This window comes from Pogoniulus pusillus, chromosome 15, assembly GCF_015220805.1.
Source record: "Pogoniulus pusillus isolate bPogPus1 chromosome 15, bPogPus1.pri, whole genome shotgun sequence".
Lineage (NCBI taxonomy): Eukaryota > Metazoa > Chordata > Aves > Piciformes > Lybiidae > Pogoniulus > Pogoniulus pusillus.
In genome coordinates this window covers 7108801-7134695 of record NC_087278.1, presented here as the reverse complement: position 1 = coordinate 7134695, position 25895 = coordinate 7108801, and the positions used below count along the sequence as shown (strand labels likewise).

The 25895-nt window shown below is 47.7% G+C and overlaps 1 protein-coding gene and 1 long non-coding RNA gene across 2 annotated transcripts; one reads left to right on the top strand and one right to left on the bottom strand.

Annotated features, from left to right (window-relative positions):
- The first annotated feature begins 3 nt into the window (after positions 1 to 3).
- LOC135181766 (uncharacterized) lies at positions 4 to 25675 on the top strand. Its single transcript, XR_010304989.1, has 3 exons — positions 4 to 213; positions 11730 to 11873; positions 24752 to 25675. It is a non-coding gene; the product is annotated as an uncharacterized LOC135181766 (long non-coding RNA).
- LOC135181765 (cytochrome P450 2D14) lies at positions 2813 to 14712 on the bottom strand. Its single transcript, XM_064155122.1, has 9 exons — positions 14282 to 14712; positions 11404 to 11575; positions 10123 to 10275; positions 8275 to 8435; positions 7979 to 8149; positions 5462 to 5603; positions 4803 to 4990; positions 3829 to 3970; positions 2813 to 3705 (listed from the first exon to the last, which is right to left on the bottom strand). Exons 1-9 carry the CDS (start codon positions 14492 to 14494, stop codon positions 3527 to 3529), a joined length of 1521 nt encoding a protein of 506 aa, XP_064011192.1. The 5' UTR covers positions 14495 to 14712; the 3' UTR covers positions 2813 to 3526.
- Positions 25676 to 25895: the final 220 nt, after the last annotated feature.

Sequence of the window (25895 nt, the reverse complement as noted above, 5' to 3'; positions counted from 1 at the left end):
CCACTCCGCTCCTCGACCTATCAAATAGCGGCTACCCTGGGACCTCCCATCGGATTGGTGGAGAGAAGCACCAATCGCCGCTGGATCGGGAGGAGGAGCAGTCCGGGGGCGTTCTGTGTGCGGGGCTGCTCCGCCCGGGGCGGGCCGGGCCGGCGGACAGGGGTGACCCGATGAGTCCGAGGTTCACAGGGAAAGCTGAACTAAGTGTGCGAGGTACGGGACCGATACAAGGACGGGTGGCTTTAATTCCGCTGGTTACACCGAGCTGTGGCTTTCAGGGGGCACGGCCTCCTTACAGGCTTCGTGGAGCACAGGCGTGCAGGCCCTGAGTGAGCCCCACCTAGGCCTGGCGCTTCCGAGTCACTGCAGGGGCAGGCCCCGAGGCGCTGCGTGGCCAAAGGCCTCGTTTTCGCAGCAGGCCCCTGCTGTGACTGCGCCTGGCGTTACCCTCACACCAGCTGCGCCGCTTGGCTTCAGTGGGCAGTTTTGGCTTGGAGAACTTGCTCTCTCCCTCCCAGTTACCAGTGCTAAATCTCTATTTTGCAATTATCTGGGTGTGTTCCCATTTGCTTCCCAAACGACACGTCAGTTTATTGGTTGCCTTTCAATGCATACTAAAAAAGACAATCCTTACTCTAGAAATACCCAGGCTTTTTATCCAAACACATGGGTGCCAGGATCCTCACTGGTCAGAATTTAGTTCACTGAAAGCTTTGTAAAAACACTCACCTATGTGCTGGTCATTGTAAACTCAAGACATGCTTAACCACGGCACAGTAATGTGCCCTTGTGGCCAAGAAGGCCAGTGGGATCCTGGGGCGTATTAGGAAGAGTGTGTCCAGCAGATCAAGGGAGGTTCTCCTCTCCCTCTGCTCTGCCCTGGTGAGACCTCATCTTGAATACTGTGTTTAGTTTTGGGCTCCCCAGTTTAAGAGGGTCAGAGATCTGCTGGAGAGAGTCCAGCGGAGAGCTATAAGGATTAGACGGGATTTGATAACGTTTTAAAGTATCTGAAGGCTGTCCAGGAAAGGGAGGGGACAGGCTCTGCTCACTTGCTCCCTGGGATAGGACAAGGAGCAATGGGTGTAAGTTGCAGCAAAAGAGGTTCCACCTCAACACAAGGGGGAACTTCTTTGCTGTAAGAGTCACAGAGCACTGGAACAGGCTTCCCAGAAAGGTTGTGGGGTCTCCTTCTCTGGAGACTTTCAAGGCCTGTCTGGATGTGTTCCTCTGTGATCTGTGTTAGATAGTATTGTCCTAATCTATCAGGGAGGTTGGACTTGATCTCCTTGGGACCCTTCCAACCCCTAACATCCTGTGATGCTGACTTCAGTGTTACCAAAGCAACCAGAAAAATAACATTGAAAGTGTCTTGAAAGAAACCAGTTGGATGCTGGCTGTAAGGATAGAAACGTCAAGTGAGTAAGACTTGACAGCTCAGGCCTGTAAGACAGCCAGAAAGAGGAGAGTACAAGAAAGACTTTTCAGATCACTTTTATTCTTTCAGGTTATTCTGTAGGTGAAAAGCATAAATGTGCAGTTCCCACTGAATTAAAAACAAATCTTAAGAGTATTAAGTATTTGCATAATTCAATAGCTTGCATAGCTTCCAAAATTAGAATGGTAGATGTGAGTGTGTGCACAGGCATGCAGTCACTTGCAGGGATTTCTTTTTCTTGTGATTAGCTGTAGAAGCTCCTTTATGCTATGGTCTTGTCATCCATGTGGTCAAAAGCTACAGGTAATCTACACATGAACATAGCTTAACACTTTGCAAAAGAAATTCTCAGGAATATTCACTCTCCAGCCCTAACACCAGAGGTGCTTGAAACCTGAAGCTGAGCCAAGTGAAAACCTCAAGTACTGACACCTCAAGTACTGGTTTGCATTTTGGGACCCTCACTATAAGACATTGAGGGGCTGGAGCGGGTCCGGAGGACAATGAAACTGATGAAGGGTCTGGAGAACAGGGCTGAGGGAGTATTATTGTTCAATATCCCAACCATCTGGGATTGTTCGTCCTGGAGATAGGAGGCCGAAGAGAGAGAGACCTTCTCATTCCAGAGTGGAGGTTGGAGCAAGGTCAGAAGTGGTCTCTGCTCCCTAGTAACAAGTGATAGGACAAGAGGAAATGGCCTCAAGTTGCACCAGGGAAGGTTTAGGTTGAATGTTAGAATAAGCTTCACTGGAAGGGTTCTCAAACACTGGCACAGGCTGCCCAGGGAGGAGTTTGAATCCCCATCCCTGGAGGTGTTTTGAGGCAGAGATGTTGTGTGAGGGCCATGGTTTAGCACCAGCCTTGGTGGAGTTGAGAGTGGTTGGACTGGATGATCTTAAATGTCTTCTAACTGAAATGGTCCTATGCTTCCTATGCTTTTAAAGGGAGCTTGGAAATCTACAGCCATACAGTTTCAAACTGTAACTCCATCCCTTAGTGAGTTCCAGTCCTGCCCAAGAGCTGCATTTATGTCATGCTGAAAAGTGCAAAGCGGGTTTTAGAAGCTAGTTAGAGGGGATGGTAAATCTAAGCCCCAGGATTTCTCTTGAAGTGTATTTACAGGAGTTTCAGTCTTTCACAAGTGACCTGCTTCTGTAGCTGAAACACCACCTGATCACAGAATCACAGGGGCTGGAAGGGACCTTGAAAGCTCATCCAGCCCAACCTCCCCTTCAGAGCAGGAGCACTTACAGCAGATCACAAAGGAATGCGTCCAAGCGGGTTTTGAATATCTCCAGAGAGTGAGAGGCACCACATGGCAGCCTGTTCCTGTGCAATACGTGTGCAAGAGCAGGGAGTTCTCGCTCTCTGCAGGAGACAAGATGCATTGGATGGCCAGATTTTTCAGCAGCACTGCTCTGAAACTGCCTTTAAATGTCACTTTGTGGTCAGAGCTGAAACTCTGACTGTGCCCCTCAATTTGGCAAATGCCAAATCAGCCAAATAGCCCTAGACTGTTTTTTCAGAAGCTGAGCCAGAGCTGGGTTCCCCTGGGCAGCAGGCAGAGGCACAAACTGCTATGGGATGGCTCTGCATGGGAGGCAAAGCATGACTGGATGTGCAGTGGGTCTAAAAACGAAGACAGTGGAGAGGTCCAGCAGTACCTCACAGGTTTTCTTCTGAGTTTTTTTTTTTTCCCTTCTAGAATTGGCAGGACTGATGGGTTGTCTTTTATCCAGGATACTCTTGGACTTAATTAAACTAATTCAGGGCTGACAAATCTTCCAGTATCTCTGTGCTCAGTGGACTGCTGGGACAGGTGAGACGTCCCCAGTGCCACAGAGATGGCTGACTAGGCATTTATGTAGTCACACACATGACCATCATTTGTGGCTTGTTATGGCTGGCTGATTCAAGGTTGGTATTAAGCTAAACTAAATATTGGACCAGATCCTTACTTTACAAAGCTGGGAGCATCTACAGAGACTTGAGAAGTCGTGAGTGGAACCTAGCATGATCCTGTCTAGATCTGCAACATTTGTGATGCATTTGCTTTGATGATAATCTGCAAGTGAGAGTGGTGTGCCCTTATCTTGGAACAGCTTGCACAAGGTATGGGTGTGGGGAGTTTGTGAGGGCAAAGCGACCATCCTCTCGTGGCCTGGGCTGGTCCTTGGGGAGCACAAAAGTGAATTTCTGTAGGAGAGAGGTAAAGAAAAGAAAGAGCTCCATTCTGGCCAGCTGTTCCCCCAGGCAGACACGGCGACCTGCAAGAGGGAGGAGAAAGCATTTGTGAAAGAGGACATTAAATCACGCTGGAGTCACTCTGAGGAAATGAGCCCCTCCTGCTGTGCCTCTGACTTGCAGCTGGATCCTCCCCTCAGATTTACCTGCTGAGAAAGGCAGGAAGGCCTCTCGTTTCACAAACTGCCCATTGGCATCCAGAAAGTGTTCAGGGTAAAACTCATTTGGCTTCTCCCAGACTGTCGCATCCTTCAGCACGGAAGACAGGTTGGTGATGATCGTTGTCCCCTGCACTCTCCCAGAAGAGGAAACAACTTCCATGAGAACAACAGCATTACCTTGGCACAGTGGATCAGTGCTGGTCCTGCATTAGGACCCCATCTTTGTCTACCATTAAATAGTAACCATCCTTTGGTGCTTCAGAGTAAGGCACTGAGCTCTTCTGCTGTACTTTTCTCAAACCAGAGGTAAAATAGGACTCCTTTCAAGTGGTGCATGATGCCTGCCCTATGCTCTGAGGTATCTGAACTGTTGCAATTTGTATCCTTAAAAAGGCCATTGCATGCAAGTGCCAATTTCCTGGTTACACAATGGAAAGATCCTCTGCTTTACAGACCCTTCTGGACTTGTTTTACAGCTAGAGAAAATAAAAATGAGAGCCATAGGACACTCCAAAGCTTTCCCACTCCACATGTTAATGGTCTAAGCTAAAGGAGGTATCAAAAGGCTAAATAAATATCCAGGCTTGCATTGCTACCAGTGCTGCCAGGGCAGCTGCCAGTCACAGTGGCATTGGACTGAATGCCAGTGGCATCTGAATAGCTTCAAAGATGAAAGGGTTGACTGCTGTGATCTTAGTCAAGCCAGTAAGCTGGTGTGATGTGGCTTCAGAGAGCCTGTTAGGCTCCACTGCTTTCTCCTGCTACACAGTGGATGTAACAGCTCATCAAGACAGAAGCAGACTTCTGCGCTGAGCTGCCACTGCAGTTGGGTTCCCAAATAACCAGCACAAACCTAGAGCACAAAGGTCTGCTGGGATTTAGCATTGCAAAATGTTCTGCTCCAGTGTGGTTAGCCACACAGGGAGAGGATGCTGCATTGCCTGTGTGGCCACAGTCACCTTGGGAATGAAGAAGCCTTGCAGCTCTGTGTCCCGGTACGTCATGTGAGGTACTCCAGCAGGAACAATGTCTCCAAAGCGTTGCACTTCATGGATCACAGCATTGGTATAGGGCATGTTCACTTGGTCTGCCATGGTGGGCTGTCTTTCTCTGCCAATCACCTTATCAATCTCATCTTGGACCTTACCTGAAAGTTAAGGAGTTAGAGCATCCTTAAATAGACAGCAGGGGCTGGCACAAGCTGTAGGAAGGCTGGCAGCCTGAAACTAAACACTGGGTGAGAGCAGGACAGGCAGTTAGAGAAAGGAACAGGAACCAGAGATTAAAAGGTACCTGGGCATGCAGCATTAGAGAGTTAGAACAGATTAGCATCTATTTCAAATACTTGAAAGGGGGTACTCTGGCCACTGAAACTCCCTAAGTGTCTTTCAAAATGATGGTGAGACCAGACTTGCTCTTTCAACTCCAGCATTTTTATCAGAGCTTCCCCCATTGCCACTGGTCCCTGCCAGAACAGCTGTGTTTGGGAAGTGTTTCATGTGATTTCTGGAGACCAGCAATCACCAAAGCTGTTCCTCATTGCAAAAGCCCCAAACTATAAAAAGGTGTTCAATCTCACTGCAGAAAAATGAGGGTTGAAGATGCTTTGCTGACTTACTCTGTATTTTTGGATGTAAAAGCATGTACAGAATTGCCCATCGGAGAGTGGTAGAGGTGGTCTCAGAACCAGCTGTAAACAAGTCTGCGGTCACCAGACGAAGGTTTTCGTGACTGAAGCCATTCTCTTCAGCATCCTTACCCTGTGGACAGCAAACAAGTGGGTGATGGGAACTGGGTGATTGCTGAGTGAGAAGACTGTTGTTCCAAAGCAGTACTGAGAAGCACTAGAGCCATTCTTATTGACCAAAAAGTTCACTGGGAGAGCAGCTCAAAAGATAGGCAATGGTCTGTGTATGACTGATGTACTTCAGTTCCCACCAGTATCCTGAGTGGTGAACACTACACCTGCCTTCAGGACAGAAGTGAGCAGCTTGTGCTCTGACCTCAAACAGATAGCAGACCTCTGCCACTTGCTGTAGAATCCTCTCCAGAGAAGGTGGAGCGCAGTTGCTCGGGTTTGAGCAGCTCGTGAAACCCACACAGCAGACGAGGCAGCACTGATGTGGCAAATACAGAAGCAAAGTATTATGAGGGGGTCATCTGTAGATGTGCACTACAGATTCTCACTGCTTCTGCCTTGCTGTTTTTTTTACAATTACAAATCAGGGTATCATTGCTGGCTACTAAATCTGCAGCACCAATTTCAGCAGAACTGGTCTCTCATCCAAATGTTAATTGAGCACAGACTTGTTAGCACATGAGATATGACAAGCTCTCTGCAGGAACTCATCTGCTTGTCTTTTCTAATCCTCTTTATACTTTCCTTTCTGAGGGACTAGCTTCTGTTAAGTTATTCTGTGTATTTTGATGCTGCTGTAATAAGGATAGCAATTCATAAGGCTCAACTCTTATGCAATAAAAGATCTCTGGCAAGGCAGCTATGGGGCTGACCTGATCAAAGTTAACCTGGTCGAGGGGTTTATCAGACTGGCTTATCAGAAAACTTTTTAAATAGAAGAGAGATATGAACCATGCAGCATAGTCAGGTTCACATCCACCCCCACATAGTACTGCTCAGCACAGAGCAACAAAGGTCACATTACTGTGCCCATGTGGGTGGGGAGAGGTGTAATGCATGGGCTGGATGTGCCCAGCACCCACAGCATGGCAGAGTTAATTCTGCAGAGCAGCTGTGTGGCATGAGGACTTGGATGGCAGAAGAAATTCACAGCCACCATTTGCTGCTTTGCTCATCTTGCACCTGAAATGCAGTGAATCCCTGAGCAGAAGCATATGGTGGATGGATGGCTGGTTTTATAATGACCATGTGCCTGACTGAATCAAAGCAAAGACTCCTTTACTTCGGTGAGGTTCAGATTTAGGCCTTCATCTGATCTGTAGGAAACTGGTTCTTAGCAGCAATTTCAAAGACACGTCCTGGAGAAGAAGCTGTCTTTCCAAGTCATAAGTTGGTTTAAACACAGGCTCTGGACTGGACAACGATACTGACTAGCTTGTCTGTTGCTGCAGTTTTGTGACTGGTTTTGAGACATCGACCATAAAGGCAGTGACATACACAGAATCATAGAGAATGGTAGGGGTTGGAAGGGACCTCTGAAGATCATCCAGCCCAACTCTACTGGTAGAGCAGGGTCATCTAGAGTAAATCACAAAGGAACGTGTCCAGGCACGTTTTTAATTCCTCCAGAGATGGAGACTCCACAACCTCTCTGAGAAGCTTGGTCCAGTGCTCTGACACCCTCAAAGCAAAGATTTTCTGGTTTGCATTTACATGGAACCTCCTTTGTTCCACTTTGTGTCCATTGCTCTTGTCCTGCCACTGGACACCACCAAGAAGAGTCTGCCCCGATCCTCTCAACACTTGCCCTTTAGATGTTGATAAGCACTGACAAGATCCAAGATCATCAATTCCAGCTGTCAACCCAACACCACCATGGCCACTAAACCCCCTGAGGTCCATGGTCTCTGTAGCCAATGTGGACATTCAAAGTGAGACTCATTGCAGTAGTTTCAAGTCCCATGGCCTTGCAGGTCCAGATGGGAGGAAGGTGCTGGGACCAGGAGCAGCCTCAAAGCTCTTGCTTTCTGCCAGCTCTCAGCACCATTTGCTAGCAAAGCTTAAAGTGAAGTTCATTAGAAGTAAACTTTGACACCAAAACCATCTACAGCAATAGACCATGCAATGAGGTGCAGTCAGGCTAATTGCTTGTTGACTTGCATGTGGACTTGTCCACTGGCACAGGCTTAGAAATATTAGAGAATTCTCCATCATTGCCTTTTAAATGCCTGCCAAATAGTCTAGGCTGGAAAGAAGGGAGTTGCTAGGCTGAGAGCATGGGAACAATAACCTTAGCAGGTAAGATGATTTCCTAAGACAATAAAGATGGTTACAGTATGAAGTTAACACATTTCTTCTCCAGATAAGAGCATAAAAGGAAAAAGTAGGAAATTAATAAGAGGTTTTGTATAGCTTTTTGAGGAAAGTCAGCTTCTGTCAACAAGCTTAAACAGAAACATTACCCCTGGACACAAGGCTCTGCTGGTATCATCCTACCTTCATTTCCTTTAAAAACACGTCCGTGAAATCTCTAGTGTGATCAGGATCCCAGGTCTTCATGTGCTTAGTTATGAGCACGTCTATGTAGTCCATGAATGCCTTTTGTGCTCCAAAGAGTTTCTTTGTCACTCCAGGGATGCGCAACAAAACGGGCACCACGTTAAGAAACTGAGATGTCATAACCAGAGAGAGACAGAGAGAGAAAATACTACGTGATGCAAAAAGCAAAAGTCATGACAACACAATGCTTTCAGAGGCAGCTGCCTACAGAACAAGTTATGCTCCTGGTTTACCTGAGCCAGGAATCCAGTTTCTTCATTCAAGGAGTTTTCAAACATGTCTAACAGCTTCTTGAACATCTCATCGCCGTAGTCAAAACGGTCTCCGAAGACGGTGGTGCAGATCACGTTGCAGACTGCATTGTTTACCAAAAACCGCAATATGAAAGGACGACCTGAAAACAGAAAGGGAGACCAGGCAATGGAGCTGAGCACTGCCCAGCTGTGGGCACTCAGGTGTCAGCAAGGAGAATACACAAATGCCTGCTTGATGCCTGTAAAAGTCCCCAAAGCACCCAAAGTACAAATGCATAGTACTAGCACGTGAAGATCTTATCTTCTGCTACTATTTGGTTGCTCCTCACCTTGAGTACTGTGTCCAGTTCTGGGCTCCTCAATTCAAGAGAGATATTGAGATACTGGAACATGTCCAGAGAAGGGCAACAAGGCTGTTGAAGGGCCTGGAACACATACCCTATGAGGAGAGGCTGAGGGAGCTGGGGTTGTTTAGCCTAGAGAAGAGGAGGCTCAGGGGTGACCTCATTGCTGTCTACAACTACCTGAAGGGAGGCTGTAGCCAGGTGGGGGTTGGTCTCTTCTACCAGGCAACCAGCAACAGAACAAGGGGACACAGTCTCAAGTTGTGCCAGAGGAAGTATAGGCTGGATGTTAGGAGGAAGTTCTTCCCAGAGAGAGTGATTGGCATTGGAATGGGCTGCCCAGGGAGGTGGTGGAGTCACCACCCCTGGAGGTGTTCAAGAAAAGCCTGGATGAGGCACTTAGTGCCATGGTCAAGTTGACTGTCTAGGGCTGGGTGCTAGGTTGGATTGGATGATCTTGGAGGTCTCTTGCAACCTGCTTGATTCTGTGATTCCTCAAAGGAGAAATCTCCCCAGAAAAGCAGAGCTGCAGGGCTGTTCTGTGACTTGACAGATAACACTTTGCTTCATGATTCTCTGCCTAGATGCCAGGCTGTGAAAACTCTTAAGCTGCACTTTAGTTGCATGTGATAATATCATTATGTTCTACTAAGCTTCATAAAGGTAATGGTTACCCAGCTCTGGGAATAATTCTGTTTCAGTTCTTTATTTCTATTATTTCATGGAACCTGTTTATTTCACAGAATGGTAGGTATTAAAAGGGACCTCTAGAGACCCTGGAGTCCAACCCCCCTGCCAAAGCAGGGTCACCTAGGGCAGATCACACAGGAAGGCGTCCAGACAGGTCGTGAAAGTCTAGAACAGGAGACTCCACAACATCTCTGGGCAGCCTCTTCCAATGCTCTGTCAGCCTCACAGTGAAGGCATATTACCTTGTGTTGAGGAGGACCTTCCTGTGTTCCAGTTTGTATCTGTTGCCCCTTGTCCTATCATGGAATACCATTTAAAAGAGCCTGGCTCCATCTTCTTGACACCCTTCAGGTATTCATAAACATTAATAAGATCTCATCTCAGCCTTCTCTTTTCCATCCTCTTAGCCCTCCCTTGGACACTGTCTACTATATGCCTGTGCCTGTTGTACTGGGGAGCCCAGAACTGGACACAACACTGCAGATTCACAAGGGCAGAGTAGAGGGGCATGAGAACCTCCCTTGACCTGCTGGCCATGCTCAATTTAAAGCACCCCAGGATACCACTGGCCTTCCTGGCCACAAGGGGACATTGCTGTCCCACAGATAATTTATCATACCTCTGGACTCTAAGCTCCTTCTCCAGGGAGCTGCTTTCCAGCATACGGACTACAAACACAGCTTAGGAAGAGAGCACTGCATGCACACCAGCGTGTCTGTGGTATTGCTGCTCTCTCTGCATCACTGTGTTGCCTTTTTCTAGCATTACCCCATCCTTCTGGACCGTGACAAACCTTCTTCAGCGTTGACTGCAGAGCACAGAAATCTTGCTTCCTCCAGCACTCGCTCCTCCAAGGTTTTCTTTCCCATTCCAAAGTTCCTCAAAGTAGTAAGCGTGAATCTCCTTTGCTCCTTCCAGATGTGTCCATATCTTGCCATAACAACCCCTAAAATTATGTATGAGCAAGAAATGTCAGCAGCTCTTTACTGTCCATCAAGCAAAGTTCACTGGAAAACAGCAAATGTGAGTTTGGAGTTACAGGTCTGTGTGGATGGGTGGAAGACTCTGATCTTGTGCAATCTCTTCATACAGCACTTCTGAAAACAGATTACTGCACCTTTAATGCCTGTGCATGGCCGCTGGTTGTGGAGGGGGAATTCAGTGAGAGCAACAAGTGCTGCTAAGGATAAAGGAATCACCCAAACCATTCAGCATTGCTCCCTTAGCTTCGGTGAACTGGGCAGCAGCTTGTGCCACAGCACAGGAGCTGAGGATGAGAGATGTGGGTTGGATGCTGACAGATGCTCTGTCTTGGAAGGGAGTTCTCTTTTGCATGTGTGTTTTGACTACAACATGTACATAGTATGTGAGCATAAGCACACATCACTGGGTGTCAGGAGCTACCAGCTCCAGTGCTGGCAGGAAAGCTGTACCACTGACTGTCCTAACAGTGCTGAAGAGGTGTGTGCTAACACCTGCAGCTGTACTACAACACCAAAAGGAGCCCCATGAAATACTGGAACATGTCCAGAGAAGGGCGACAAAGCTGGTGAGAGGCCTGGAACACAAGGCCTATGAGGAGAGGCTGAGGGAGCTGGGGTTGTTTAGCCTAGAGAAGAGGAGACTCAGAGGTGACCTCATTCTTGTCTATAACTACCTGAAGGGAGGCTGTAGCCAGGTGAGGTTGGTCTTTTCTGCCAGGCACCCAGCAACAGAACAAGGGGACACAGTCTCAAGTTGTGCTGGATGGTAGGAGGAAGTTGTTGCCAGAGAGAGTGATTGGCATTGGAATGGGCTGCCCAGGGAGGTGGTGGAGTCACCATCCCTGGAGGTGTTCAAGACTGGATAAGGCACTTAGTGCCATGGTCTAGTTGCTTGGACAGGGCTGGGTGATAGGTTGGAGGTCTCCTGCAAGCTGCTTGATTCTGTGATTCTATGAAAACTGATTTTATCACCACCAAAGGGCAGCAGACATACAGGGAGACAGGAGAAGGTGGCAGTGTACTGAGAAAACCCTTCTGTCTACCCAGTCCTCCTAGTGCCAGCGAGGACTGTGCACTCCCCAGGGACTTGCCTTGGTATTTTTTGCTGTAGCCCATGTGGTCATACATGGGGAAGTGTGGCCGGTCAGCAAAGTCCTCGGATTTGTGCACCAGGGCTTCCTTCACCGTTTTGTACCCGTTCAGCACCACCACGTTGGTCCAGCAGTTCTGCAGGGTGTAGATGTCTCCATACTTCTTGCGAAGCTGCCAAGGTGAAAAAAAGCACATCCCTGAAAACCAGCTGAATGGAATGTCCAAAATGTCACCAAATCCTTCCTTGGGGCCTCTGCTTTTGAATGATTTTTGAGGTGCTTTTATTAGGAAACCTTCAGCTCACCTTGGATCTTTATCTTTACAGCACAACAGCTCGCAGCAGTGCCAAACAGCAGCTGAAGAAGGGCTCGATGGTCTGTGAGTGGAAAGATTTAGGGTACAGCCATCCCAGACAAACTGTTGCCAAGACCGTTGTGTAAGGATTTGGGATTTTGTCTGACAACACAAGGTCAGGACCTTTGGGGGGATTTTCAAAGGCTGCATGCTTAGCAACAAATTATTTCCTGCTATGTTTATTTCCATCTGAAAGCCTAGACAAGTTTTGAGCTAGTCTGCTTCTGCTAGAAGGAAATATTGATGATAAGGTAGTGTGTAATTACTTTTTAATATGCATTTGTTCCTAAAGATCTATCCAGAGCCCAGCTCCCAGAAACACAGATGGAAGAGGCAAGTCCACACAGGAGTTTCATAGAATCATTAAGGTTGGAAAAGACCTTTAAGATCATTGACTCCAACCATAACCTAACTATACTATATCCTCATGTGCCACATCTACACACTTTTTTGAACACCTCCAGGGACAGTGACTCCACCACCTCCCAAGGCAGCCTCCTCTAATGCCTCACCACTCCTTCAGCTAAGACATTTTCCCTGATATCATAGAATCATAGAATCAACCTGGTTGGAAAAGACCTCCAAGATCATCCAGTCCAACCTATCCCCCAGCCCTATCCAGTCAACGAGACCATGGCACTAAGTGCCTCAGCCAGGCTTTGCTTGAACACCTCCAGGGACGGTGCCAATATCCAGTCCAATATCCAAACCTCCCCTGGCACAACTTGAGCCCATTTCCTCTCATCCTATCTCTAGTTACTTGTGAGAAGAGACCAACACCAGCCTCACTACAACCTCCTCTCAGGTAGTTGTGGAGAGCACTTTCTCTGTATCTGGTAAGACTGCTTAGTGGCACACCCCCTCCATCTGTGGTTATCTCTGAGAGACATAATGCTGATGCAGGATAACTGTTCAGGTAAGAAGCCTGTCAGCAATGAACTCATCATGGCAGCTTGCCACAGAGGTTGTTTCCCCCAGGTAAACAAGGCCTTTGACAGGACATAGATTCCCGGGGAGGCAGCTTGAAGCTGCCATGTAAATCAATAACACTGAACAAAGTACTCAGGAGCATGTTTTCAGAAGAGTGTGGTAGTAGCAATGCCCCACAGACTCTGCTCTGCTTTCTTTTTTTCTGTCTTTCTTGGTTGGTTTTGTTTTACAAAGTTAACTGCCTTCATTTCTGCTCTGTAGTGACAAAAGGAACTGAAGTACTTAAGACTCTGTTTGCAGTGGGTTTGGAAAGGGAATTAGCACTTCACTGGCACTAGAAATGCATCATTACAAGTGATTACTGGTCAAGATTGTGGTTAACATGACTCTGACATGATGTGATTTGGAAATGGCAATCTTCTGGAATGTATGTGAGCAAATAACACAAAAGCTATATTTAGTCTCTGCACTTGGCAGATTTTGGACAGGCAGCTGAGCAGTGGCATCTCCTAGAGAAAAGGCCCTTAGAGTTTGCAGACTGAAGAACAAACCCCTGTGATATATCTGCTGCAAGCTGTGCTGTGCATTCCCTTTGAGAGAAGCTAAACCCTGACTTTGAGTGGGAAAGCTACTGAGATTTTGGGCACTGCTGCTGGGGCAAAGCCTGCCAACTGATCCCCTTAACTGAAACTGTCACATGCCTGGAGGCATGCTTCATTAACTCCAGGGAAGTCTGACGTGCCTGCAGCCACATCCCCAGCACACAGATGCCTGCTTGTCTTCCCCTATTTGTATCTTTCTGTTCCCTCGTCCCCGCACCTGTCCACAAGTTGATGGCAACTCTCCAGCAGGTCAAGCATCACTCATCAACTCCCGTGTTGCTCAGGCAGAGGTCAGGAGAAGGAGGCTGACAAGTGTTGGGGCACAGTTGTCTATCTGTATGGAACAGCTCAGTGTCCCAAGGCAGTGACTTGCTGTGACAGTTTGGGTGTTCCCTGCCCCTCCACTCTTATGAAATCACCCAGACTAGGCTCAGCTGAGCTGGAAATTAGGATGGAGCTTTATGTTTACAGCTTAGCAAATATACAAGCAGATATTTACAATCTGTGCAGCCACAGACAGAAACATACGAGTTAAAAAGTAACACAGAAACACAACAGCCCTCCCAGAAACCAGTCCCCAGGAGGGGCTCCCAGCCACCCTTCCACCCCTCTACCTTATCTCAGACTTTGCCTTACAGTCAAGGTGAGTTTGGAGAATTGGCCAAGGGGTTAGGAAGCAGATGGATTAGTTACACAGACAGAAGGTTAGAGAGAGAAGGGAGGCAGCCAAAGCCAGAGAGCAAACTGTGTTATCTGTATTTATGTTCTTGTATCTCAGCAAGCCTATGAGTAAAGTAGGTGTCAGCATTGTTTCCTTTTCACAGCCTATCCAGTTCTCACTAGAATATCCCAGCGAGGCTCAAACTAGCACACTTGCTTACTCCTGGGCTATGGAGAAGGCTTTGGCTTTGTGCAAGGGCAGATCATGCCATGGCATCCCTGACCTTCCAAGGTCACATCAGGAGCACTTCCCAAGGGGACCAGCACTCACCTGGTTAAAGGAGATGTGAGGTTTGCTGAAGTCAACATGCAGCATGGTCCCAATGAATGGCAGTGAAACTGGTCCTGGTGGGTAATGGCTCCACTTCTTTCTGCGCTTCAGGAAGTCAAGAAGTAAAGCAAAGACTGTAACAAAAACTCCCACTACAGAGATATTGTTCCAGCAGGATAATAGTTGGGACCCCAGCCACAGGAGCAGTGACATTTTGTAGCCTGTCTACTCCTCGGTGTGCTTGTCCTCTGTTCACTTCACTTCCTTCCCCAGGCACCTGTCCTTTTTTGCCTTGCTTTCCTCCCCACACACTTCCACACACTCTCTGCAGCTCCTGGCCTCTGACTGTGAGCCTTAGCTCAGACCCAAAGCTCCTCCTCTGCTCAGCCTTGTGGGAGTGTTGATGAGGTTCATCCCTCCTCTTCCTTCTCTTCTCCAAAGCTAGAGCTCAGAGGCCTGTTGCTTCCTCCACATGGTGGCAGCTCCTGCACTAGTACATTCTATGAGGCAGTGCTGCATGAGGTCCCACAGCCAAACTGGAATTGCAACTTGCTTCATTCTCATGGGGTGATTGTGAAAGAGTTTGTATAAACCTGTGTCACCTTATTCTTTGTCCAGACAAGTCATGGGAGAAGCAGCTCCTGAATGCAGATCATCCAGCTTTCTGTTTGCAGGGATGAGGATTTGTTCCATTGGCCCTTAAGAAAGCTCAGGTTAGGTTAAGCTTTCCCTTACAGAAAGCACTTGTCACAGAAAGCAGCCTAAAATGGTGATCTGAGGCTTTCAAAGTCATGGGAATAATAATCTTGTGATCTAACTCCAAATATCAATCAGTGCAGTGACTTTGGTGTTTGCAGAACACAGCTCAGCTATAGGGGAGAAAGCACAACTATTGCAAGGAGCCTCCAATTCCAGCCTTTGGGGCAGCAGTGGTGCAAAGGCAATTATGGAGATAGCCCAGGTATTTCCTAAAGCTGCTCAGCTCTGTGCTCCTGGCGCCTCTGCCATCAGAGATCAATAAAGCTCCCTCTTGCCACACTTAGTTGGAGCTAAAGAGAAGCAGTAAACCCATCACGGTTTGATCTGTGATCTCAGCGTGATCAGAGAAGAGCTCCTTATGGAGCAATTGCTGCAACGATGATGGAAAGCTCAGGCTGCAAAGCTGTGCTCCTGCAAAGAATTGTGCAGTTGGCTCTGGAGTGTAACCAAGGCCCTGAAATGCCCAAAAGAGCACCTAAACACTCACTGTCTCTGTGCAGAGGGCCCCTCCCGGGAGTCTGCAGCATGATCCTGCAGGCCCCTCGTGAAAGCATCCTGACTCAGGGTGTATCTCAGGTGCCTGTAAACAAGCATGCAGCATGGACCTACCAGCCCCCACACAACTGCACAGTCAGGGTTCCTTTGGGGTTACAGAGACATGGCAGGATGGTTCATGTGACCAGAGAGCTGCCACAGGTGGACATAGCCTGTTCAGGAAAGATAGGCAAGAGAGAGGAATGGCGGTGCTTTATGCAGAGGAGAGCTCAGGGGTTTGCCTTGGGACAGACAATGAGCCAGCTGAGTGCTGGTGGGCAAGGAGAAGAGGGCAAAGCACCACAGGCCATGTTGTGCTAGGCACTCACTACAGACCAGCTGATCCAGGACAGCAAGTCATTGGGGCAGCCACGGAGCAGCAGGCATTAGAACTGCCTCATGGGTGTACTTCATTATATGATTTGGTACAGTCCAGGTGGTTTCTAGAATGTGCTGAAGACAATTTCTTGACACAGGTGATCAGGGAGACAACCTGGGACAATAGTTTGCCCCCAAAAATTGCTCCAGGACGTGAAGGTCAAATATAAGTTTGCTACAGTCATCGTGAACAGCTAAATCTTGCCAGAAGGCAGCAGGGCAAACAAAATTCCTGCCTGTGGATGGAGAGAGACTGCTTACAAATGGCTGTAGTGATAGAGGGGCAGTGGTTTCAAGCTAGAGAAGAGCAGATTTAGATTGGATGTTAGGAATAAGTTCTTTACTATGAGGGTAGTGGAACACGAACAGGTTGTCTGGGGAGGTGGTTGAGGCCCATCCCTGGAGATAGTCAAGGTGAGGCTCCACAGAGCTCCGGGCAACCTGATCTAGTTGAGGATGTCCCTACTGACTGCAGGGGGCTTGGGCTAGATCACCTTCCAACCCAAGCCATTCTATGATTCTTTGCACTCAGGAGAGCAGTGTTCACCTCATTCAAGGATCTGCTTGGTAGCAGCCCAAAGGAATCTGCCCTGGAGAGCAAAGGGCCGCAGGAGAACTGCTTATTCATCACCAGCAGCCTTCCCAAACTGTGAGCAGTGCATGCCTTTTATTGCCTTGAATTTGGCAATGCTTTTAGCACTGTCTCCTGCTATATCCTTGTAGCTAAATCAGTAAGCTAGACTAGCAAGGTAGACAATCAAGTGGGTGGATGATTGTTAAGATCATGGGGCTGAGTTTGGGGTGAGTGGTACAGAGTCCAGCTGCTGACTAATGACTGGTGATGTCCCTTAGGTAGTCGTACTGGGTCTGATAAAATCGGCCATATTTACTGATGACCTGCATGGTGGGGCAGAGAGCACACAGCTCTACTCTGAGGCCTTAGAAGACAACTGTGACAAGTCAGTTAGTTGAGCACAGACTAAGTAGGAGATGACTAAATGGTGGTCAAGGACTTCCTCTCACACTAAGTGTTCGTGACCCATGCACTTACATGACAAGGGAAAAGATGTGCAATATGGTCCCCAGGATGTCAGTGAACATGTCCTGATCACCCTACTGGTAAAAAAAGATGTTACCCTGCCCATTTCATGTTGAGCTTCACCTTTAGGAACTCCACCTGAAAAATATCCACCTGGCTTCTATCAGTTTTGCTCATCTTGTCTAGAGCCAGAGGCTTTCAGACTGCCATCGCTCACCTCTGGGGTGTAAGAAGGATGCTTGCTTGGGATCTAGGAAGCAGATTTACTTTTCATGAACATCACTCTGGAAGGCCATCAGAAGAGTAACTCCAGCTGCTCTTCTTCCCGTGGCTCAGCGTTGACATGAGGCAACAAAACTGCTACATGAGAAAGGCACCAGATACTTTAAAAAATACTACATGCCCACCCCCCTAAAAGTACACCCTTCCAAAAGGTCTCTGGCTCCATGCTCCTTTCCTCCACGCTCTTCAGGCTGCAAACCAGAGAGCTCCTCCACTTCTGGCTCGTGGCATGGACTGCAGAGGACTGGAGCTTAGGGAATTTCAAAGGCAGGGTTTTCAAAGCAAACACAGAAACAGCAGACAACAAATCTTCTGAGAGAAAGAGGAAAGAGTAATTATCTGTCTGAAGAATGAAAGATGTTCATTTGCATTTCTTCTCAGTAAAGCAATATTTTGTATGATTTTCAAGTCAGGGGAGAAAAACCTCCAGATCCCTATATATTAGTTTTACTTAGCCGCAGCCCTGCTGCGTGTCTTTGTGTACAGTCAATGAAGAGGTGAGTTAAGTGAAGTTGCAGAGGTTGCATGTGGCCATCTGCAGTGCAAACAGAAAAGCAGCTTTAAGCAAAAGCTCATTGTTTTTCGAAACAGAGCACTCAAGGTACCTGGCACCTTCTTCTGGACACCCACCCTTCAGGTGTTTCATTGACAGATCATTGAGTCCAATCTAACACCTTCTAATTAACTAAACCATGGCACTCAATGATCTCGAAGGTCTTTTCCAGCCTAGTTAATTCTGTGCTTGTGTGTGATTCTGTGAAATACCTGAAGGGTGAGTGTGCAGAAGAAGGTGCCAGCGGTACCCTGAGTGCTCTGTTTTGCAAAACAATGAGCTTTTGCTTAAAGCTGCTTTTCTGTTTGCACTGCAGCTGCATGATCTGCATTCAGGAGCTGCTTCTCCAGCCTCCTTTTAAACACCTCCAGGGATGGTGGCTCCACCACCTCCCCGGGCAGCCCATTCCAATGCCAATCACTCTTTCTGTGAAAGACTTCTTCCTAATGTCCAGCCTAAACCTGTCCTGGCACAGTTTGAAAATGTCTCCTCTTGTTCTGTCCCTGGGTGCCTGGGAGAAAAGACCAACCCCACAACCTCCTTTCCGGTAGTTGCAGAGAGCAATGAGGTCTGCCCTGAGCCTCCTCTTCTCCAGGCTGAACACCCCCAGCTCCCTCAGCCTCCTGTCACAGGGCTGTGCTCCAGACCCTCACCAGCCTTGGTGCCCTTCTCTGGACACATTCAAACACCTCAACATCTTTCTGAAATTGAGGGGCCCAATAGACATTAATAAGATCTCATCTCAGCCTTCTCTCTTCCAGACTAAATAGTCCCATGTGCCTTATCCTCACAGCCTCCACTGGACACTTTCTGCTATATCCCTGTCCCTCTTAAACTGGGGAGCCTGAAACACGAAGGTCACAGGTTAGTGCCTGTTCATGGAAGCTGCTTCTTAGTAGTTACCCACGTCACATACTTATTCCTTCACAGAGGTGCTGTGAAAGCTTTCAGTGGCCAAAGAAATCCTCTTCTTTCTCTCCCCTTTTGCTTTATTGCTGTAGCCAGCCAGGAGGCCCTGGTCACATAATGTGAACCTCTCTTTGAGCTTTCAGAAGTCTTTAATCCACATCCCAGCAGGCTGACTGATTTCCCCCATCAGATGGGTCCAAATGTCAGCAATGTTTCATTCTGGAGGCACAAAGCCTCTTGGAGCAGCGCAAATGGTCAGTGTGAAGCCTGCTGTTCTCATTTCCTGGCTGTCCACCTCCCAGGCCACCTTTCCTCTTCAACGGCCTCTCCTGAGCCAAAAAAACCCCATGAACTCCCACTCAGTCCCAGACAGTTTTGTTCCTTCATCCCTCCCACTCCTTTTCTCAGGCCACTGTCTCTCTTTCGCCTGTTTAGCCTTCCTTGGGCGGCTCCTCCTCACCACCATTTCAGTGCTGGAAGAGGGCAAGAGGAGCGTGGAGGAGACCTGCTTCACACTTGTCATTTACCCTTGCCAGCCTCCAGCAGACAGCAGCAACCACCACCTGCTCTGCTCAGACATCTCTGGGGGATTTTAGCTGACAAACTGAGAGCTCTATCAGCTGGGTTTCCAAGAGCACCTAACACAGCCAAGTTTGAGCACAGTTTTAGAGAGCTGCTGCAATGTGTCTTCCTAACAGAAAGCCTCCTGCTGCCAAGTTTTGCACGTAGGGCTTCAAAGCATTAAACTGAGAAAGGAAAATATCACCAGAAATTTTTCTAAGGGGTTAGGAGAGGGTCAGATAAACAATGGATTTCTAAGAGCCCTGTCAGCCATTAGAAAGGGATTAAAACATTTTTGGCTGAACGTTCCTAAACACATTTACCCTGCGGGCACAACCCCGACCGAGGAAATTTTAAGCCTTGGCCAGTTCATTGTGGCTTTTTTGGCCTTCAGATGGGGTTTTGTGCATTGAAAGTACTTCTCTAGCCTTAAGATGGACTCTGCTAGCAGCTTGTTTATAATAAAGCAGTCGGCAGAGCTGAAATAGCCAAGTCTTTCATAGTTACTGTTACTATGACTTGCTGCCAGCTTTCCCACATTGCACAGAAATCTGTTCTTCAGGCTTTTCTTCTTTAAATTCCCCTTGGCTTCCTACCCTTTCCCTTATATCAATTACAGCAGCTCGCTTGTTACAAAAAAGAGAGTCTTAGTTGGACTTTGCTTCTTTCACCCATCCCATCCCATTCCATCCCATCCTCTTACTGTTCACTTGTACTTAATGCACTTGTTGAAAGCAAGGTGGGTATTGGGGCTCCTCTTTCACACCAGAGAAACAACTCTGTGCCGGTGCTCTGTGACCCTGAGGAGCCAGGCTTTGGTGATTGATGCAAATGCCTTGACTGTTTGAACTGTGTAGTCACTGCAGGCCTCAACATCCAGATGATCAAAGCATGAGATGAAGTTACTCCCAGAGAAGCCTTGGATACTAAAGGCAGACTGAAAAGCCAAAATTGTCAGAGCAGAATGGCTTTATCTTGAATTGATACTTCTCAGCAGCTTGAGGTGATAACTGAATTGAGCTCATACCTAAACATAATGCTGCCCACTGAGGGCTTCACCGGTTCAGCAACTGGTGGGGTTTAAGGATACCTGTACTTACCTGATTTGTAAGTGCATAAAGATATGGCTGGATCTAGGAGTACAAAGGGTTCAGTAGCTGGGGAAAAAGCTGGCATTCATTGACCAGCTTGCATGATGTTGGGTGGGAGTAATAAAACCTGCAGCTAAAGTATGTGACGAGCTTAGGTTAATCTTCTTATCTGTTGTTAGAGCAGAAATCAGAACAAGCTGGCTTGGTTTTAATCTCCAAACTCAACTTCTGATTCTCCTGTAGGCCTTCATTCCTCAGGCTAAAACATTCTCACTGTTACTGCAACCGGTGTTAGCCAAACAGAGCTCAGCTGTGCAATTGCTAACCCCAGCATGGAGAGGTAGCAAATCAGCGTGTCATCTCACATGGGCCATGGCACCAGCACTGGTCTAAAATGCCTCCTGAAGATACTGTTAAACCTCTGTGATGTGGCTGGGCTCTGGGAGGATGCCTGCTCGTTCAGAAAATGACTGGAAGCAGTTGCCTTGACTCACACTCTTCTGCGAAGCTGTCAGAAAAATATGGCTCACGCCCCCGACACCATAGGCTGTTGATGTGTCTCAGCTGCTGGTTTTGGTTTCTTGTTCTTCAAGCTTCTCAAGAGTTGTGAATATATTGCTCTTCTTCTGGTTTTTGGTTTAGTACTGATCCCATGGGCTGTTCTGTAACAAAGGCATCCAGGAGACTTTTGGACAGAGGTACTGTCTAAAATCTTGGGGCTTGGGTTTGTTTCTCTCCCTAAGATATGCACTTAAGCCATGGTTTTAAATTAGAACAGGATAGATTTAGGGTAGATGTAAGGAGGAAGTTTTTCACAGTGAGGGTAGTGAAATGCTGGAACAGGTTGCCCAGAGATGTGGCAGAAGCTACATTCCTGGAGACATTCAGGGTCAAATTTGAAGTGGCCTTGAGCAGCCTGATCTAGTTGAAGATTTCCCTGCTCATTGCAAGGGTGTTGAACAAGATGACCCTCGAGGGTCCCTTCCTACTCAATGCCTTCTATGACTCGGTAATTTAAATCCACATGGGGAAACTCCTCCTGTTTTCCCTCTGAAAATAATGAGGTGATCAAATCTGAGGTTTGGATGCCAAGCAGACAAAAGCAGCATCTTGGTTTAGTTTCTGCCACTGATTTGCCCTGTGAGTTAGAGGGGAGCACTCAGCCAGCTGGAAGCTGTTTCCTCACTTATGAAATGTATCATGGGGCTGTTTACCCAGGTGTGATAAAGCATCTGGCACAAAGTACATTAATGAGGACTGATAGGGTAATTATTACAAAACACAGAGGTGGGTTGCCACAGATCTCAAAATGGAAGCTAAAAAAGATAAAAAGTTAGTTTGAAGACTCCTTCTTGTTCCAGAAAGAGAAAAAAAATCTAACTACAGTCTCTCTTCTGGCACAGAAGGTATTTCACAGGGAACATTTTGCTGCTGCTTCCATGTGTTGGAAGGATAGTTGAGGATCCTCTGTTTTCATAGCTAGGTTCTCAGTTCAGTTATTTATGAATAAAAATTAAAAGGAAAGGTGATCTGGCTAAAAAGAGAATGCATTTTCCTCCTGTGCTTATGTCACTCAGGAGTGGAGGGAATAACCTCGGGTGATGCAGAGAAGTTAAATTTCAGTTTTCAGAGATAATTCTCTCTCTTTTCACTCCAAGCTCCTCATCCTGTTTCTGATGGCCCCTGAGCAGCCCAGGAAAGCATTAAAAACTCTGTGTGTGTGTGTGTGTGTGTGTTCAGCACATCTCAGAAAGATTAGTTACTTCTAAAACATACATGCTGTTAATATTTCCTAAGAGCCAATAAAGGGAGAAGTGACTTATCTCTGTCGCCATCACCTTCCTCCCAGCTTGGTGGCTGTGATAGCTGCAATGGTGAGAGTAAAAATCCTTTTATCCCGGTAAAGTGGCACAGTTTCTGCTTTGCCCATTGAAGTGCACACTCAGTAATGTCACAGTGCTTATTCTGGTGCGTGCTGTTAGCTGCTGCCTCACTGAAGTGACACACTCCCACACGGCGAGCATGTGCCGGCGCTCCGCTCAGGAGCCCTTCTCGCCACCGCCTTTGCACGGCTGCTTTGTGTGGAGAAGCTTGCATTAGCTGACCTCTCAGTCTTCTCTTCTCCAGACTGAACAGCCCCAAGCCTCTCAGCCTTTCCCCTTCCAGTCCCTTAGTCACCCTTGGAGCCTCCATTGGGCACTCTCTAGTGTATCACTGTCCCTCTTCAACTGGGGAGCCCAGAACTGGACACAATACCGTGTACAGCTGCCAGCGTACGATAAGGTGCACAAACATTGGCCTCTCAAACACTGTCGTCTTGTGTGTGTGCCTTTGGTTAGGTCTGGTACACCCACTGGGGCCATACCTAGTTTGGGGCCCTGCTGTGCTAGTCTCTACAGAAGGACAATAGCAGGTGTCTGCACCCCAGGACTTAAACTAAGACTAAACTGAAGAAGAACTAAAACACAGGACACCAAGCACAAGTAAATGCCTGAGCAAACTGAGCCCAGTGACTTCCACCAGCCCAGGCTCAGACTGCCAACATGAGGTGTGCAGTCCACCCTCTGTGGCACTAGTGGAAATGTAGTGGGCAGAAGTGACACTGCTGTTTCCTCAGGTTTAAAGCACAGTGAACGCAGGCTCAGTGCATTTCCATGAACTTGGATGGTTGCTGTAGCTATTGATCAACCTCAGACAGCACCAGGTACAGGCAGTCTGCTGGGGCTGTGCCTCTCAGGCAGTGGGAAGTACCTGCTGGATGGGCACTCACAGATGTGTGTGAGTTGCATGGCAGAGATGGCGCCAGGGACATGGTTCCCACTGCCACAGTACAAGTGACATGATCCCACCTAGCACCCACAGGGGTCACAGAATCATAGAATAGAGGTTGGAAAGGACCTCTGGAGATCATCTAATCCAACCCCCCCTGCCAAAGCAAGGTCACCCAGGGCAGATCATGCAGGAATGCATCCAGGTGGGTTTTCAAAGGCTGCAGATGAGACCCCACAACCTCTCTGGGCAGCCTGTTCCAGTGCTCCATCACCCTCACAGTATACATTTCCCTCATGTTGATGTGGAACCTCAGTGTCCTGACCTGAAGGTTCTCCATGCCTGCAACAGCCAACAGCAGGCTGCAGTCAGCTCCTTCTCCAGACACTAAACCCCACAAGGCTTCTGGCTATCTGTGAAAACCAAAAGACAGCTTTGCCTTTTCTCACTAACAAGCCAGCACAAATCCCAAGAAACTCAATGCTCCTCTCTTACTTCCAGGCCCTTGAGGAGCTTTAAGTGGCAGGAATTAAGAGAGAGAAAAATTAGTGGATGACAGAGAAATCTAAGGAGAGAAGGGAAGCAACAGAAAAGACACCATGGTCTGGAAAGCAGACTGTTACTGGCCAAGGGACGTGTGCCAGCAGGCCAGGCTTAACCACCATAGAAAATATAACTGGTGCTCACTGGGTACAAACTGCTGATTGTGCTGTCCAGCCATTAATGATCTCCTGAATCCTGCCCTTTGTTCATCACTCCATTAAGGCAGCAGCAGCAGCAGATGAGCTGAGCTACTTACAGGGATTCTGTCAGGCAACGCTTTCAATGTTTTTTTTTTTTGCTGCTAAATATCCTTAGCAGCATAAATAAACCACACATTTGTCCCAGCACTTTTTTTTTTTTTGCACACATTGTTATTAACCCACTTTAAAGGACAATACTCAAATACACAGTTTTGATGCTCTAAACCCTCTGTTAATCATTTGTGAGAGCACGGTGTGCATGCAGCCGGAGTACAGAGCTTATGATTTTGCTGTTTTCATGAATAACACAGTGTCAGGCTCTCATTAGCAATTTTTCATGGGTTTATCTGCACTTTTCCTGTCAGCATACACAATGGCTGGAATACAAGTCAGCACTTACAAGGCTTCATGTGTGCTGGAAAGGCAGAAGGTTGTTGTGTTGTTACTAGAATGCCGAAACAGGTTGCTTATGTTTGATTTCTGTGTGGTGCTCCCAATAGTAGTTTATGCTTCACAAATCCAAATGTGCATTGGAAATCAGAATGTGTATTTTTACATAGAGTTGAATTATATATTAAAATATTATTAATAGGAACCCCATTAATAACTGTTCTGATTTGAAACATTGGCTCAGTCATGCCTAAAGCTTGATTAATAACAGTGGGAACATATGGAGCGAAACAGAAATTAGTAATGATGAAAATGCAGATCTCGCTATGGAGTGCTTAGCTGCTACCTTTGGTGCTCCATCCCAGATGATCTGTAGCTCACTTTTGCCAATTGCAGCACGTTCCCATAGTAACTGCACATAACAAACTTACTTTTCCATGCTTGGTTTTGTGTTTTCTACAGCTACGTCATTGTGGTTTTGTCTTAACAAAACCAAACCTACTCCTGCGCTTCTACCCGAGAGGTATCCAGGAGCAGTGATCTTTCCATGGCAAGGAGGAAGGAACAGAGGTGGTGGCTACAGGGGGAAATGTTAAAGGAGAATGTTTTTTCTGTGATTTTTAAGCTGGCCAAAAGGCTGAATGGATGGCTAAAGAGGCGACTGCAGGTTGTAAGCGGGAGAGAAAGGACGTGGGAGGTGTCGGTGCTTCCAGCGGGCTGACCCTGCTGCCCTCTTCCTGGCAGCAAAACACTGAGCTCCTCGACTTAACCTCTCCGGCTGCAGATAACACAGGGTTTAATGTTCTGCCTCATCTGCTCTGCCTCTGCCCTGCAGATTACAAAAAGCGGTTTCTCATCAGCCTGCAAATGCGAACTGTACTCAAACAGACCTCAGCCGAGCCCCCTCTGTGTTTCTCCACCGGAGCCAGCGGAGCAGCCGCAGGGCTCACCGAGAGCAGGGCAACCACTTGCTGCAAAAGGCCTTTGGATGGTTCCCAGCGCCTCACTCTCTGCCTTCCAGCTTAATCCGGGATGGGATTTTTGGAGCACGAATTCAGAGAGCCTTAAGGTGGCAGCAGCAGACAGCCCTCACGGCTGGCACCCCGCAGCGCAGCTCGGCTGGGTGATCGGCAGCACCAGAGGGACCACAGGCTGGAAGGCAGCAGTCACTGCAGAGCCGGCAGAGAAGGGAACGTGGTGAGGTCAGGGCTATCAGAAGAAAAGGTAAGTAAGGTCCTTCACACCCAGCAGGACAGGGTGAATTTTGCACAACAAAACATTAGGTAAGCAGGGACCTGCGGTGTCTGCCCCAAGTTGAGATGGATCTCCAGTCTGAGGAGTGCCCATGAGATGGAAAGCTACTGCTGCCTGACATGCTCCAGAGTGTGGGTGGCCTGGGGTTTGAGTCCTTCTTCCCTCAAGCAAACTAGGCTTGACTGAAGTCAGGCTAAGACCTCTGGTCTGCAGAGTATCAAATCGAATGTCAGGTTTGCTAGAAAGCAGAAGAGTGAGCAGGGGAACAAGTGGGGAGTTTCAACTAGAAAGAAGGTTCAATTAGCACAAGTAAGGCTTTGAAGAGAGAAGCTCTGATAACTCTTCCAAAGGC

What these genes read in the sequence shown, in the direction of transcription:
- LOC135181765 (XM_064155122.1), bottom strand. Translation starts at nt 14,494, where the DNA reads ATGTCACTGCTCCTGTGGCTGGGGTCCCAACTATTATCCTGCTGGAAC. An exon ending in CTCACATCTCCTTTAACCAG is followed by an intron (nt 11,576 to 14,281) that starts GTGAGTGCTGGT and finishes TCACCTTGGCAG; the next exon opens with CTTCGCAAGAAGTATGGAGA. An exon ending in TGCAGTCAACGCTGAAGAAG is followed by an intron (nt 8,436 to 10,122) that starts GTTTGTCACGGT and finishes TTCTGTTTTCAG; the next exon opens with GTCGTCCTTTCATATTGCGG.